Consider the following 17310-nt stretch of genomic DNA (forward strand, 5'->3'; position numbering starts at 1 on the left):
TAAAATAGGACTTGTGCAGCTTATAAATCATATTTTTCCACTATATATTTGAGCTATATTTCCTTTCAAGTGTCAGATCTAAATTCCTCATCCTTATTAAAGGCCACATACTAAGTCATTCAGTTGTTCGAGTATGTCATTCAAATTGGCTTTGTAGTTTGGAGGCATCGGATTATATAACAGAAATTATTATTTTTATTCTGTAACATACTTATATAAATTATATGCTTTATATATAATGTAATCATCATATATACAAGATATATGTCTATATAGTCCACAGAGAGAGAGAGTATAGTGTAATATATGTGGACAGACTGTGCAGAACTGTACTATGGATAAAAGAGCAGTCTCAAGCTTCACAGCAGAAGTTCACAAACTGTGAAATGAAAGCAGAGTTTCTGTATACTTTTGTGTTCAAATGGGAGAGCTTATAGTTTGTAGAAACAAGAATATACATATTTTCTATGTTTTAAAAGGAAGTCAGCACAACCCTCAGTAAATCAGTAACTTTTATAAGGTAGTAGTAATTCAGATGTTCTGGGACACTTTTCCCCAAGGAAACAGCTATCAAAGAATTGCCACACTCATATCCCCACATGAAATATCTTAAGTTTTAAAAAAGATACATACCACTGTAGAGCTTTATCATGTCTGCTGTTAGAAATCTCTTTATTATCAGATATGCAGTGCCAGGCTCTGGTAGTGAACTCCAGTGAAGAACTTGCTCTAGTACATTCTCTGTATAATGAAGAGGACGTTCTGAAAAATGCCAGGGGGGGGAAAAAATGTTGAAATTAAAAAAAACCCCACAAAACCAAGATTGGAGGCCCTTAAACGTTAGACATGCCTATACACAACACTGTCTCCTTCACTTTGAGCTATAGAAGAAAAACACTGCTTTCAAAATAAGACAATTAGGAACTTCATTGACCTTCTGCAGCACCACCTTTGCTGGCAGGGTCTGCACAGGTAACAAATATCAAATTAAACAAGCAATAGTCAGATGTTCAGCGATTCTTTTGTATTTAGTTATGAATATTTTCTTATGTAAAACACTAAAACACTGCTTTCAAACTAAATACAGAAGTTAGGCACTATCCCAGGGCATACCTAAATATGATCAAACAAAACTGAGACCTGCAGCTATAATGGGCCTCATTAGCCTAGGCTTGATACAAAAATGAATCATCATAGCTACGAATTCTCTGCAATCAAAAAATAAAGAATTTGGAGAAGTTACAGTGAAAAAAAGATATTTGCATAGATTATATTGTCTGTTAATGATCAAAGCAGACTGAGACAGACTCTTGGTTTCATTACATTCCTTTTACTACAAGGGAAAAGTATGTGGTCTTATTAGGTCTTCTCCCTGTTGCTGTGGTTGAGGAATTTCCAGACTTGCACTTTTATATTCCAACCTCACACAAAGAGTACAGCAAGATTAAAATACCAATAGATGAAGGCATGACTAGACTGTATGTGTGCACTTCAACACTTCAGTTGCTCAAATATACGTTCGTTGATAGATCAGTATCATCGATCCTAAAACAGAAACTTTGAAACCCTTTCACGGGATTGAAAAAAAGCAGCGATAAGGAAGTCCAGCCAGTACTCCATATACCAAATGAAAGTAGGGAAGACTTCGCAAATAGTTCCTAAATCTGCATTACCAGATCCAGCAGAAATCCAAGTGTGACATGTAGTGAGGTATCATACAAGGCAACATTGATATGGATGGAGGGAGACTGTACAGTTCCCGTCTCTATTAATCCTTCCTCCACATACACACAGGTCTGAAGGCTTTCACCTGCTCAGCAATAAGCACCTACTATAATTCATGAAAGAACAAAAACCTTAACGATGGCTTTGTGGGCTACAACTTAGAGCAGTGGATCCAAGTGTCATTTTATCTCCAAAAGAGAGATTTTTCCAAAAGTTCTGAGCTCCCATTTGCATACCAACTTATGCAGGTCAGGCCTTGAGAAGAGCTGGGTACAGCTCCTGGAAAGTCACACCTGTGTGACACTGTCACGTTGGGTCAGGCAGTCTAGCCCTATGTCTCTTGAATACTGAGGGGAAAAGTATGCCGCCATAATCTCATTTTTCATTTCTGCTAGGGTAGATGAATATGAAATGTCAACAGCTGCTTTGGGACTGTCCAGCACTATACTCTAGCAGAACATATTTTTCTAAACACCTGAACACCAGAGCTCCAGATAGCAGCAGCCACAAATAACACATTTAAGTGACAAAAAAAATACTGCTGTTTTGGGATGCAAAAAACCCCCTACCTTACCTATAGACTTGTTATACCACGTATATAAAGATTTTATTATTCAGACATGACAACAAAGCAGCCTAACAAAAACACCATTCTGTAGACAGCAGCTCAATCCCTACTTTGTAACACCATTTCTTCTGGCCTTTTTGTTTGAAATCGTCAAACTTTTTAAATTTCCTTTCAACTTTTGGGAAACCGGATGCTGATTTGATAAAATTGAAACAACTTGTTGCCTTTGTACAAGACAGAAAAATCCATTTTAAGGAGAAGAACTTTAAAAATCTAAGGCAGGAAACACTGGCAAATCACCACATCTTCCTAGAACACCAGCACTCCCAGAGTAAACACCTACTGTTTTATTTATAGTTACGTTTAAGACCATCTGTCATTATGGATTACACGGTACATAAATCATCATGCTCAAATGCATTAGCTATTTTACTGGCAACACACCTCATTTACAAACTATCCATCAAGCACAAATTACTAAAAAAATTATACACCCTATTTTGTAAAAGCATATGGTATTGAACATTATGCATTATGTTAGATTAAATTATCAATTATTTCAAATTTCTATATGCAAATAATTTAGTTGATTTTTAATATTGCAGTTTTAGCACTTTGAACAGCAAGCAGTCAACACATATGTCCAATTACCCTCTTACTTAGGTCATCGTATGCTGGTAAATATCCAAAACCAGTCATTTTCACCTTAAACAACACTAAATATCAGGAGAAAATTAGTTTTTAGGAAATGTAAGATTCTAATTTTCTTGACTTCTCAGGGTTCATTTTCAGGGCAGTATATCTTAAAAAGTAAAATAACTCCTACAAAGTTTCAGGATAGAGTGTAACAAACTGAATACCACCACGCACTGGACAGGTACCAGGCTGTGGCAGGAACAGAAGTAGAAAATTCATTTCTGTCAGAAAGACACTGTGATGTACGTTTGAAACAAATATGCAAACTTTGTTTCTGTCATGACAGGTCAGAATCTCAACTTAATTTGTAAATGCCTTAGATTATGTAATGTTCAATGGTGTTTGTTAAATGATGCTAGTAAGATCAACTTGCAGCAGCAAAGACTCAAGTAGATTTTCAGTTCTTTAGTGTCACATTTGGACCAAAGATTGCACAGGACTATTTTTACTCTGTTATTTTCTCTGTGTTTCAGCCTTTTGAAAATCTGCTAGATTCAGCCATAGCACCACAGGAGTCCTCCTGATTAAGCGCCCCTTACTACATGCATTATTTTTATTTTTCAACATTATTAATTCAGTTCACCTGTTCTGATGCACAGATTCTTCCAGAAAGGGGTCCACAAAGCAGACGTTTCATCAACACAGTGTTTACTGATTGGAGCCAGGTGCTGAATTAGGACTTTATTTAGTTTGCTTTTTGCTTGTTTGTTTTGTTTTTAAGACACTGGTATGTCACTTCTACTTTGGATTGTCTACTCTTGTTTCAATGGGATACACTCTAATCCCTTGCCAATATTTATTGTCCTATATAGGGCCTGTAGTGTCTCACTCTAAGCTTAATTTTGCTGATCTTCCATAGTCATTACCTCAGACAACATTTCTAGCCCACACTACAATACTAGTTGTTGCACCCAAATACCTCAAGAAGCTGCTGCAGGGTCTGTCTTTGGTATTTACTTTTATGTTCTCTTGGCCATATCTAGTTTAATTTTCATTTGCCTGTAAATGTTATATATCAAGTTTAAGAAAACAGAACTCCTTCAATTTTTTCCATTACTCAGTCAAAAGAAACAGGATTTCTAGAGTACTTGTAGGAGTTATCAGGACTCTTCTAAAGATAATAGATGCTAGCACTCTTCGTCAGTTGACTCTTGCATCTATGAATCTGGAAATGAAGTCTGTTACAACTACACAGCATCACCACAAGGCTGCAAGATGCAAAGAGGGATCAGGATCATTTATTTTAAGTCAAAAAGGAGAATGTAATTCCATTCTCATTATTGATACTGCCAAGGTCAAGACTGAGTATATCAGGAATACTAGTAAATCTAAAGAGATTATTGTAAGCACATCTGAAAATCAAGTACAACAAAACTATTCAAACACTCTTAGAACATTTAGTAATCTTCATTTTCTCTGGGTTTTATGTTGTTTTTTTTTTTCCTTAACTTGAAAATAGGTATCTTCACTACAGAAATGAACTAGCCCACAGTCCACTTCTGTAACATGAAAATAATAAGAGCAGCAACTTACTGTGAAGTGCAAACAGACGTTGCTTTTTACTAAAATACTAACATACATATTTCTGTCCCCCATGTATTCTTCAAAAATCAGATGATATTAGTGAGTATTCATTGAAATACGTTTTAATTACAAAAAACTCTATTACTTTAGGTCAAGTATCTCTAATAATAAAGCGCAAGCTCCAGCATGCAAAAAGCACTCCCAGTGTTAAAACCTCTTTACAGTTCATAAATATTGGGAACATTTGACATTTGTTCCTGTTGGCAGCAGAACCATATTTAAAACAAATGTTTCAAGATTCTGCTAGATACACCATAATGCCACTTGCCATGAACAGAGGATTACACAACTTTATGCCTCCTTTTTCATCCACATACATAAAATAATTGACTAAATAATAAAAAGGATCCCTTCCCCTAAGTATTACATGTATTTTCTCATTTCGTTTTCTGAAAAACATCATTCCTTATAAAATCAACTGCTGACATTCTAATGAAAATAAGTTTCTTCTTTGAGACTTATTCTAAGACCTACTTTTCTATAGCTGATGAACTGCAAAGCAGAGTAATATAAAGAATATTTTTTCAGCCCCCAATTTATAAGCATTTTAAAACAATCCGTCACATTATTTCTGGCTAAGTATAGAAAGAAATCATGTAGATGTCTCAGTAACCAAATGTAAAAAAAATGGCATGAAGGCTAATTTTTGTTTTGTTTCCAAAAACTTTTTAGTAACTCTTTAAGTAAGCTTCTGATTATGTCAAGTATTAAAAAATAAAAACAATAATATTTGATGACCATACATAAATTTAAGTGTCACTAACCTAGTTCTCCATTTTCAAGTACTTCAAAAGCAGCCCAGATATCATCTTTGTTGGGAATAATGTTTTTGATTCCTAAAACATCATTAGTTAATTCTTCTGCTTCCATCAAAGGTGATACCTGTAATACAAATTGAGTCAGTTTATAATATATCACAGTTCCCGATTTCTGATTTATTTTTGCAAAGTCTTCCTTCCTGCTATTGACTTAAAAAAAAAAAAAAAAAAAAAAAAAGGCAGCAGATATACTGAGTTGGAAACACATAAATTTTTTATCAGACTCCAGCATGCTTTCCTTATTTTGTTCCATGAAATTGAAGTTATAATTTTTAGCTGACTGATAACTTGGTAACTTGAAATTCCTTTTCTCTACCCTTGAAAAATTAGGAAAAAAAACCAACCCTTGATATGTTTTCTTGGGTATGGGAAGGTAAATATTACAGAAGTACCATTTTTTTAATCTTAGCAATGCATATTCCCATTTTTATTCCTATTTAAAAAAGCATGTCTTACGTGCATGTATGTATCTATGTGTGTATCTATGTATACCACATACCACATATAGGTACAAACACAAGTGTTAGAGAGTCTCAGGCTGAACAGAACAAAAAGGAAACAAACAGAAATGTTTAAAAAAATTTTAAAAAAATTTAAAAAAATGCACTCCCCTAAATTTTCTACTTCCTTCTTAATTACTTGTCCTTTGTCATTATAGAAATGAAATTTTTTTCCTCAACATTCAAACAATAGAGCACTACTACATGGAGATGAGTGTGTTTAAAATACACTATCAGATGCAAGGCTGAAAAATCTCAATTATAGTAAGTAACAAGCTTTGGTTTCTTAGCACTCAAGGAAAGCAGATAGCCACTGGCAAAAAGAAAAATCAGGAGGAAGGTCATTTAAATGGCCTTGTACTATTGAAAACCAGCATTCACTGTGTACTTGTTAATATTCTTGTGTGTTGCAGCCATAGAGCTCCAAGAATTTATACCACTGTATACTGCAGTAAAACTAAAGGAGGACATCTCCCCTTTAAAACTGTATAACATTCTCCTTAAAAATGCATAACAATCAGTCTTTACAAAATTTAGGCAACACAGCAAATTAAAAAAAAAAAAAGATTATTTTAAAGAATTGTGATAGATATAAAGTCGTACTTTAATTATGTAATTATATAAAACCATATACAAAAATAAGTTTGGTATACTTCATGACAAAGTGCTTAGTAAATACACTGTATCACTTCTATATACTAACCCTGATTATAATACTACAGTCTGGCTCCTTTCTTTCCACGTAAACTTCAATAAGCAAGTCTCCAGCCTGGGAAACCTAAAACAAAACACAATTAAAAAAAAACATTAGACTGTCTTAAAAATATTTTATATATTCTTTTAAATTGAGAAAGTACAATTATTATTATCTACTAGATGTGCTAGAACGTACTGAACTCAAACTTTTTTTTCACCCACTTATCTACAAAAATAGTGCAAATGTTGACTCTAATGGGAAAACCTGCACTACATTCGCTTTTATTTGACTACTGTAAGGAAAAAAAAACCAAAACAAAAAAACCACAACACAACAACAAACCTACTCACAGATTCGGGGGAAAATCTAAACCCTGACTAAATCCAACAGAATCATATCAAACAAAATGAACAGACTTTACAAATATACATTCAAGAGCAGGAAAACTAGGGGAGACGTGAAATAAGTGGAAAATTTAAATTTATATTTACGACTGCTAAGACATGAGTGTACCTTAGTATCTTAAACTGTCAGAACCATAACTTCTTTAAAGGTTAGCCAGACTCACTTCAGAGCCAAAACAGATGAACAAAATTTAAAACCATGAAAAAAGACAGGACAGGAACCCCTCACTAAAACGAGTTACTTAAAAATGAGAGGAAAAATTACAAATAACAGAATATTCCAGTCATCTAGCCATATGTACACATCTAGATAATAAAAAATCATTACTATGAAGACTACATTTATGATTATTAATCACAGTGTAAACATATCATTACATAGTTAAAAAAGGAATGAAACCAAATGCTCTTGATATCAAGCTCTATTAAAGACAGCTCTTCAAATTTGTTGAATAGATATCTAAACTTTATGTACAATGTTAACATGTGGAATAATTAGAGGATAAAGCAAATGTATTACATAATATATAATAGTTTAATATACTCAATACCAACAAACATAATTTAAGAATGTCTAATAATATGGTAACTTACAAAGAAATTGGAAAGTCAGTAAATCCAACATTTTATGATCAAGGAGAAAGATCTGATTCATGAGAAGGAATTTAGTCATCATTACTAGGTTTGCTTATCTATGGCAATAAAATTATCTTCATGGATGAGAAATTACTTTACTTTCCTACAGTTACAAATGTCTCACATTTTGACTGCTCTAATTCCCTTGCAGTATAGTCATAAGCATCTTCAAAAGATTGTAATTCATCCCAGTACCAAAAATATTTTCTAAAACTAAAGACGATGATCAGAACATAGGAAGAGAAAACAAGGCAGAAAACTGGACCTTTCAGGAGGTGTACCCTTTTATTAATAAGCCAATATAAAGAATTAATAATCAAATTAACATTAAGAATAACAATTTGTGTCTTAATTTTGAGAACAGTATTCATAGTGATGCTCCTTATTTATATATTACTACAGAGGAAGAGGTTAAGAAAAGTAAAAAATCTGCATCGTAGACAGAATAAGATATGGAGAAAATGATAGAAACAGGCAAGCTTTGGGATACATTTTGACTAATTTACAGAAGCTAAAACTACATTTCTATAGAAAAATAAATGGCAGCATTCAATTTTAAAAAACATTAACATTCTAAAAAACAGTGACTTCAAAGTTAGTTTAGCCTCTGAGAATAGAAAACTAATGGAAACATTTGTGAGGAAAAACATTACAAAGCTACTTTGAAGAAAGCAGCTTAATTATAGTGGCACAGACTCAAAAAAGCTCATTTAGTTGTAAAATTTGCTTTTCAGATGATATTACAGAAAAAGGTTGGAAATAAGAATGAAGCTGACATTTGATTTCCACTGGGCTCATGTAAACAACCGTATGGAGAGAAAATGTGATGTAAATTACAGCAGCAAACAGAAACAGCTGGCGTAAGTATATGGTGGACAGAAAATGAAGAGCGGCTAATGAAGTGCCACCTGGAACAGAACTTCAGTGACATTTCAGACATGAGAACTTCCACGCCTTCAGCAGAAATTTGGTTCAGTTGTTCGTCTCTGAACACTCTGCATCACCAGCCTCGAGATAATTCTACTATAGCAACCTATATACTCAAATGTATTAAGTCCCACATAAACGATTTTCCTACAAATATGCGCATGTTTTGATGCAATGATGTCAGACTATCAGATGTTAAATGAAACACACAATTCTTAATTGTATCTGCTTGAGGCCTAACTTGCCAATCACCCATGCTGTTACATCACTTGGTCTGCACCGTGTCATCAGTTTTAACAGTAGCTGGAAGCCCATCCAAAAAAGTTCCCAAAGAGCTACCTCTCCTGCATGAGCCTGAAGTCCAATCTACGTGCTACAGGGACTGCATATGCAAGTCTTGCATATGTATGGTCTTGCAACCTGCTTACAGGCTGAATGATGGTAGCTACTGACGGAGGAAGCAGAGCGGCTGAAAAAGAATATGTTCCAGCATACCCCCTTCTTTCACCGAAATAATGAGAGATATCAACTTAAAGCTATATCATTCAAACTAACCACTGGTTCTATTCTGAAAATTTTTATCCTATTTCAGGTCTGTACTGGCAAATACAGCGCATGATAATTGGCTGGGGTCTGGCTATTCTTTATATAGTGTTAATGAAAACATCAAATACTAAGTTGGACTTAGCAGCAGCAGTTTAAAAGAAGTTTTATATGGCCAAGCCTGGTAAAATATAAAGCGTAGGCATGTATATAATCTCGTCTTCCAAAATGAGGAGTAATATGCATTTTATACTCATGACAGAACTTATAAATGTAAAGTATAAGCAAAGAGGAAGTTCAATCTTTTTTCAAAAGCACTTCACATTAGGCCAGGTCTGGCTCTAATGTATTTCCCCAACAAAACCTATGGACAACACCATGGACAGTTAGGGAAATGTTGAATTCTTCCAGAGAAAATGTTATATATAAAACCTCAAAACATCCTTGTAACCACCTAGAAGAAGCTTCTTCAGTCAGTGGGCTTCAGGCAGTAAATACTTTGCAGTAATAGGAAGTGGACCATCTTTGATCAGAATTACTCCCTTTGCATTGAAGTGGTCCCAGGCATTAGACATCCATGCATTTCACGTTATGTGCACATGGAATTTCAGAAAAATGTATTTTTAAATTGAAACACTAGTTACATTAATCATGTCTGCTACATAAAAATTGGCAACTGGCACAAAATGTTCCACAGCTTAATTCGGAGGAGAAAAATGTTCATAGTCACAATCAAATTGCTACAAATGACAGTCAGGCTCTTGAGGACTCCATTCCTCAGTTGTTATGTCCAAGGGGTAATAGGCAGACATAACAGAGAGAATGCAGTCCCTATCCTTAAAAGCAGTTCAAACTTCAATTTATCAACCATTAAAAGGCAGAAGTTTTGTTCCAATGTCCATTGTTTGTTTAGAAAGCTAAAAAGAAAAAGGCCATTATCTCTGGAGCAAGTGCTCCCAAATAACTAAGGTCTCCTGAGTTCGTATTTGCTAGCTTGACTTCTAGTGGCTCTTTTTCCAGGAAATGCCATACAGAGTAAAGATACCAATGATTTGATAAGATCCAAAAATATTTTCTAACTCAGCATTTCATGATGTCTTCAGATACAACATTGATAGATTAATTAATAAAAGCCAGCAGCTCAGTTACTATTTTCCTCATAACAGTTGTGAAAACATGTACTGAATATTAAGAATCCATATTTTCCAAGTAGGAATCTGGAACCACTTCAGATACACAATTTTAAAAATGCCCCAGTGAACACGTTTTTTCTAAGGATTTTGCATTACGTATTTTCTTTACAGGGAGAAGAACATCAACCACAGCTTTAAGCTGAGTTCATTGTCCTATTTTGGAAACAGGGAAGCAGATCATTCTGTATATTATTTTCCATTTTATGCCATTCAAGTCTATATGAAAGAGTAGAGCCATAAAACAATGTACACAATTTATAGTGCATATCCATTTTGTCCACACGATACAAATAATATAGCATAAAATATCTGATTAGGTCTTAATAGTAAAATATTTCTAGAAGAGAGGGAAAAAAGTGGTACTTTACTACAATAATTTTTCATTAATAATCAATTTTTCTGTCTCCTTTTCATGTTGAGATTTTCTAGCATACACATATTTCTGGTATCTTTTTCCTTTGTTTATGTAACAGTTCATATGGAAATCTAAAGTGTTTGGTGACATAAGGTCTTGAGCAATGCAAAAAGAGACAAAACAATTTTCTGTGTTTAATTTCACAATAGCGATCCTCAGAACAATCACTTATGTACATGGGTATCCAACAAATTAGCCTTTTCTATTAAAACATTCTTGGTACCTAAATTTTCCTTTCTTACTTAGGACTGGTGCCATCGTGGTAAAGCTGAGGAACTCAATCCATCTAACCATTAAACTCATCCAGGATACACTCTGAATGAGCCCACTACCAAACCCAATGATTTGAATTCACATTTCCAAGACAATGCCATAACAGATAGGTTCTAAGCTCTTCCAGGTGATTGTAAAGTTGTGGAAGGATTGTGAAGAGGTGGAATCAGATACAAAGGAAATAACACACTCCACTGCATCTAATAAAGCTGTACTACACTGTAACCACAGATATTCAAGAGAAGGAAAAATCCATTCAGGTCAGCCCTTACCTTGCTCAAGGAAGTATTTAGCCTCCTCATTCCTCATCTGCATACTAAAATGGAAGAAAATGTTCCAGTTTTTTAGAGAGTATCTTAAGAAGACGGTTTGGGTCTGTGAATCAGTATCTGACACGCACATGTTCAGGCATGCAAGAAGGAAGAATTTAAGAGGCTCCTTCTTTCAGCATCCCAGCTACTATATGGTCAGAAGGCTTCCTATGCAGCATGCTGACTGTTAAGACTCCAAGTCTCCCTACCTATTTCACTAGTAACTTAAGTGCTTAATCTGGGACAGAACAGTACATCTGGGATCCAGGAGCCTTGCACTAAATTCTTAAAATGGAAATACTGCTTCTTACATGACACAATGCCTGAGTTCATGCCACCAGCAACCTAACAGAATCAGCCTGGAAAGAACCAGGGCACACTCTGGTCAGGCCTCTGCCCTGAGCAGCTGGGGTCCCAAAATTACAGAGCAAGCCAGGGAGTGCTTCTGCACCTCAGGTAAGGTCAGCCGTTGTGCACCTAAGACCTTTGGACTTTCACAACTCTGTGTCGCATGCAAACACAAGACCTCCTGCTGGGGGAGGGGGCGGGGGGCAAAAAGCAATGCTGAGATGGAAATCATAGCTGTAATGTAATAACTTACTCTAGAAATTACACTTAACACATACAGCAAAAATTCACAGATAAACCCAGCTGATAATACTCTTCAGGGAAATTTAGTATCAGTGACATGTCATATCTAGGAGACTCAGTAGGCAGAATCCATAGTCCAGCTGAGACTCTCTCATACATCATATCTAAGTATTTAGCACTTATTTACCACATTCTTTAGAGAAATTTTTTTCTCATGGGATAAAAAAAATAGATTTTCAAATGTATAGGTTTGAATACAATTCCTAATGCATTTCTTTTTAGCCCTTTCTCTCCCTTTAAACTAAAGTAGCACGTGCCATTTTCTTCTATTTTGTAACTTCTATATGTACAACCATTCTCTGTGAAACTAAAAGGAGTCATTTCTAGCAATGTGTTAAGAATGAATGAGAACAAATTTGACAGCTGCATACCACCTAATAAAATAAGAAGTCCTTTCACCACTGCCTTCCAAATTTTAAGTACAATAAAGCACTGCAAATCATTCCTTTCTATTTATTAGGCCTGGATGAATGAGCAAAGAGCTCCTGACTGAACTCAGACATACAAACAAAGCATAGAAGAGACGGAAGCAGGGGCTGTCCCATTGTGCAGGTTAGAAAAAACAAGGCTGACCCCGAGTTAGAGCTTGCAAGGGATGCAAAGGGCAATAGGAAAGGATCCTACATCTAGATAAACAGCAAAAGGGAGACTAGGGAAAACACAGGCCCACTGCTGAATAGGGCAGGGGACCAGGTGACAAACCACACATAAGAGGCCAAGGTACTCAATGTTACTTCTTTGCCTCAGTCTTTACTGGTAAGACTGACCTTCAGGAATCCCAGGCCCCTGAAACCAGAGGGAAGGTCTGGAGCAAGTTAGATTACCCTCAGTGGAGGAGGACAAGGTTAAGGAGCACTTAAAGAAACTAGATGTACATAGCGAATGCTGAGGAATCTCACTGATGTCACTGTAAAGTCACTCTCAATTATCTTCGAAGAGTCAGTACAACTGGGAGAGGTTCCCGAAGACTGGAAGAGCACAAGTATCTATCCCATCTTCAAGAAGGAAGATTTGGGGAACTACAGGCTGATCAACCTCACCTCAGTCCCTGGGAAGGTGACTGAGAAAATCCTCCTGCAAAGCATTTCCAAACACATGAATGAGAACAAGGTGATTGGGATTAGTCAGCATGGACTTATGAAGGAGAAATCATGCTTAACCAAAATAACAGTCCTCTACAATGAGGATACTAGTGGATGAAGGGATAGCAGCGGATGTTGTTTACCTCAGTTTCAGTGAAGTCTTTGACAGTGTCTCCCATAACAACATCATCATCGAAAAGCTGACAATGTACAGGTGAAACAAGTAAACTAATGTGGACTGAAAACGGGCTGAACAGCCAGGAGACCATTAATCTTCATCAATGACCTGGATAATGGGACAGAGCACATCCCCAAGAAGTTTGCAGATGGTACTAAACCAGGAGGAGCATCTCATACATTCAGAAGGACCTTGACAGGCTGAAGAACTGGGCAGAGAGAAACCTCATGAAGTTCAACACAAGGAATCCAAGTCTTGCACCTTGGGAGGAGTGATCCCAGGTATCAGTACACATTGGGGGACGGCCAGCTGGAAATCAGCTTTGCTGAGAAGGACCTAGTATACAACAAGCTGATCATGAGCCAACAATGCACCCTCACAGAAGAGAATGCCAACGGCCTCCTGGGATACATTAGACAAAGCACTGCCAGCAGGTTGAGAGAGGTGATTCTTCCCTTCTATTCAGCGCTAGTGAGGCCACACCTGGAGTACTGTGCCCAGCGCTGGGCTGCTCAGTACAAGAAAGATATGGAACTACCAGAGATAGTTCAGTAAAGAACCACCAAGATGATGAAGGGACTGTAGCATCTTTCATATAAGAAGAGGCTGAGAGAGTTGAGACTGTTCAGCCTGGAGAAGAGAAGGCTTGCGGGGAATCATATCAACATGTACAAATATCTGATGGGAGGGAATAAAGAAAACTGAGATACTCTTCTCAGTGACATCCAGTGACAGGAGGCAATGGGCACAAATTAAAAACACAGAAAATTCAATCTGAACACAAGAAAACAATTACACTGTGAGGATGGGCAAACACTGGAAGAGGTTGCCCAGAGAGGCTCCATCCTTGGAGATATTCAAAATCTGACAGGACACAGTCCTAGGCAACCTGCTCTAAGAGTCCTTGCTTGAGCAGCAGTGTAATTAGACTAGATGATCTCAACAGGTTCCTTCCAACCTAGATAACTGGAATCAAGCTGCATCAGGGGAAGTTCAGACTGGACATTAGGAGAAGGTTCTTCATTAACAGGGTGGTCAGTCACTGAAACAGGCTCCCCAGGGAAGTGGTCACGGCACCAAGCCTGTTAGAGTTCAAGAAGTGTCTGGACAACACTCTTAGTCATGTTTTTGTTTTAGGTAGTCCTGCAAGGAGCAGGGAGTTGGACTTGACGATCTTTATGGGTCCCTTCCAACTTGAGACATTCTATGATTCTATGATAGTTCTGTGACGAGGTAGCAGATTTTATTTCATTTTAAGGTTATTTTATATTATTTTATATTTTAAGGCTAAGATATTACTATTTTTTGTAAAGAATTTAAAGCTTAGCCATGTGCGTTATGAGAATCAAGCCAGAGTCTATTAACACAGCAGGCATAACCATCAATTCAGAAAGCTGATTATTAATGCTAGAGACTTTGCTGACAGCAAAATAAGAACAGTTAAAAATTCCAATTCAATCTTTCTATAACTCTGCCTACCAACAACCTGGAGAGTCCCAGGGAAACAAGTCCAAACAGGCCCAATTATTCATGAAGGTTCCAATTTGATTATAAAGTTTAAAATTTGGAAGACTAGCTTTTCAGGTACTGGAAGCTTTTTAATAGAACCCTTACCAATTTTAGGAAGCCTGCACTTTTATTTAAAAAAAAAAAACAAAAAAAACCAAAAGCAAGTCTCTTTTTCTTCAATAGGCAGCCTACCAAATACAATACACCTCATAAAGGTGATTTCACAGTGGAATTGGGGTGGAAAAATAAAGAACAAAACCACTTTATTTGGGTCTTCTTTATATTCCTCACAGCTTCAGTTTTAGACAAACCCACCTAGCCAGCAGGTGCTACTATATTATTCAACCCATCAACAGCCTTTCAGTTTCCTTTCTACTTTTTTCTCCCTGTGTAATCCAAATGTCTCCACTATCTCTTTCTCTACTCATGAAACTCCTCTCATATCTCTCTCATTTTTCCAAAAGGTATTATAAACATTTAACCATTCCTAGAGCTTCCCAACGTTGCTTGGAAAATGTTAATAGCGTAACAAGCTGTTACAAACATTTTTTTGGTTATAATACCACAGTGAAGAATGTATTTAGAAGTCTGTGCATTTCCACTATCTAAGGCTTGAAAATTTTATTCTCTAATCTCAATAAGGTCCTTTTCATGGACCCCAGAATTAATAAGTTCCATTAAAGAGATTTCAACCCCTGCCTTGCAGAATACTCTTAGGGATATCAAATCTGTTTGTTTGGGTTTTTTTGTTTTGTTTTGTTTTTTTTTCCCTCCATTACCAAGGCAGTTGTTTCCATTCTGCAAGACAGACACTAGAAGTAAACTTTAAATTTTTTCCCAGTGACTTGGTCACTCCCCACCAGGCACCAAAAGGAGGAAACAGGCATTCTACCTTCTGTATGCACATTCACAGTAGGCCATTATGGTCAGAAAGCTTCATGCCACTCTGACCCAGACAATAAGGGAATATGAGACAAAAATAAGGCTCCAGATAGCAATTCACGGAACATGCAGTTTCAACGTGTATTTGCAAGACCCTGTCTTCTTAATGATGGCTTACTAAGTACCACAAAACTGTTGCTGGAAGGAGGAAGGCAGCCAACAGACAAAGCATTATAGATTTTTTTTCTGCTAGGTTTCTATTAGTTTCTAAAGCCCTATAAGCTCCAAAATCACTGAAAGCTCCTCCACTACTTTAGATTTCTGAAAAAGATTTTAAGCTCCCTACATTTCCTTTCACCTCTCTTAATTCAACCACCTTGGTAGTGTTACAAAACTTACCAATTTTTGCTTTAATTAGGACTGTACACAAATACCATTCAGACAGTGAAACATGCTATCACTTCACTGTTTCTTACCACTCTGAAGTTATGCAAAAGTTGTTACAGGTAAGACTGGAATTCAAGATGATAATAAGTGGTGTAAGATCTCCCATTTCCTTCTACTGTAGCACGAAGTTCAGTTTCACTGTTAGTATGCATCTGAAGCTTCCCCAAATAATATTTGTGCTTTGGGGTTCTAGAAATGGTCACAAAACAGGATGTGGCTAAAGATTCAGATGCTTTAAACTCAAAGGCATGGTGAAACTCTAATGAAGAGAGACCATGCATACCCAAAGCTCATGAAATAATAAAAGTATTAACATACACTTGAAGGTATATAATATGCATGTTTAAAATTAAAAAAAAAAACAAAACAGGTCATCACTTTCACACTTGCAAATGTTGACCATTTCCTTCTAGTACAATTTATGAAGCATAGTAAAAGCATGTAATAACCTGTAAGTTATCCCAGTGTTCAGGCCAGAACATAATTCCACATTATGCTTCACACAGAACTGTGTGCTTTTTCAGTTTATGCCTCCTCTTTTGTTTCATTTTATTTCCCTCAGCTCTGTAGTTAATAGCACTGGTCAGTATACAAGCTTAGAAATTTACATTTAGAAACCTATGTATAAAAATCTGTAAACAACAAAATAGTCTTTGTTGAAATTGTTTTCATACCAGTTGATATTTGCCACTTACCTGAGTGTCTTTCCACTTGGTAATAAAGCTGTTCTCTATATCCATTTGTTTGACCTGGTCTTCATTTATCTGTTTAAAATGGATCATTTTTGATCAATTAATAAGTATAAGGGAGCTAGTATAAAAATTACAACATAAATTAGCAAACATTAATTTAACATAATAAACTAAGATAAATACAAATATAGAGGAATGCTTGAATTTAACAATAGTAAATCATAAAAAATAATGTAACAATAATAAATATTGTTACAATTAACAATACCGATAATCATGTTCTTACAGAAGCAGCTATGCAAAATATTCTGTCAGCAACAGCACTTCATTGATAGGATTCGTTACTATAAACTTTATCAAATACATATCAGAAGAGAGAGGACTCCTTGAAAAACTGCCAAACAATGTTATAGTGGCACAGTAAACTCTAAACCAAAATGGCTAATACAAATTGCTGCTAGTCACATCTTTTCTATCCAGTTAGATTTAATGTTCTTTCTAGGCCTAAGGAACCAACACTCTCTAAAGTCTTTATTGTAACCAGAGCTCAGAGAACTAAGAACACAGAATTCTTCCATG

The 17310-nt window shown here is 36.0% G+C and overlaps 1 protein-coding gene across 3 annotated transcripts in view; it reads right to left on the bottom strand.

Annotated features, from left to right (window-relative positions):
• ARAP2 (ArfGAP with RhoGAP domain, ankyrin repeat and PH domain 2) overlaps nt 1–17310 on the bottom strand; it is a 127677-nt gene that overhangs the window by 21219 nt on the left and 89148 nt on the right. For all 3 annotated transcript variants that reach the window (XM_087737378.1, XM_087737376.1, XM_087737379.1), the window contains 4 exons: nt 16735–16803; nt 6595–6669; nt 5338–5455; nt 634–762 (listed from right to left, as the gene is read on the bottom strand). In XM_087737378.1, the coding sequence (XP_087593504.1) occupies nt 634–762; nt 5338–5455; nt 6595–6669; nt 16735–16803 (391 nt within the window). The remainder of the gene's footprint in view (nt 1–633; nt 763–5337; nt 5456–6594; nt 6670–16734; nt 16804–17310) is intronic.

Source organism: Nipponia nippon, unplaced genomic scaffold, assembly GCF_047370975.1.
Source record: "Nipponia nippon isolate SJK-2023a ecotype South Korea unplaced genomic scaffold, ASM4737097v1 scaffold_6, whole genome shotgun sequence".
Taxonomy (NCBI): Eukaryota; Metazoa; Chordata; class Aves; order Pelecaniformes; family Threskiornithidae; genus Nipponia; species Nipponia nippon.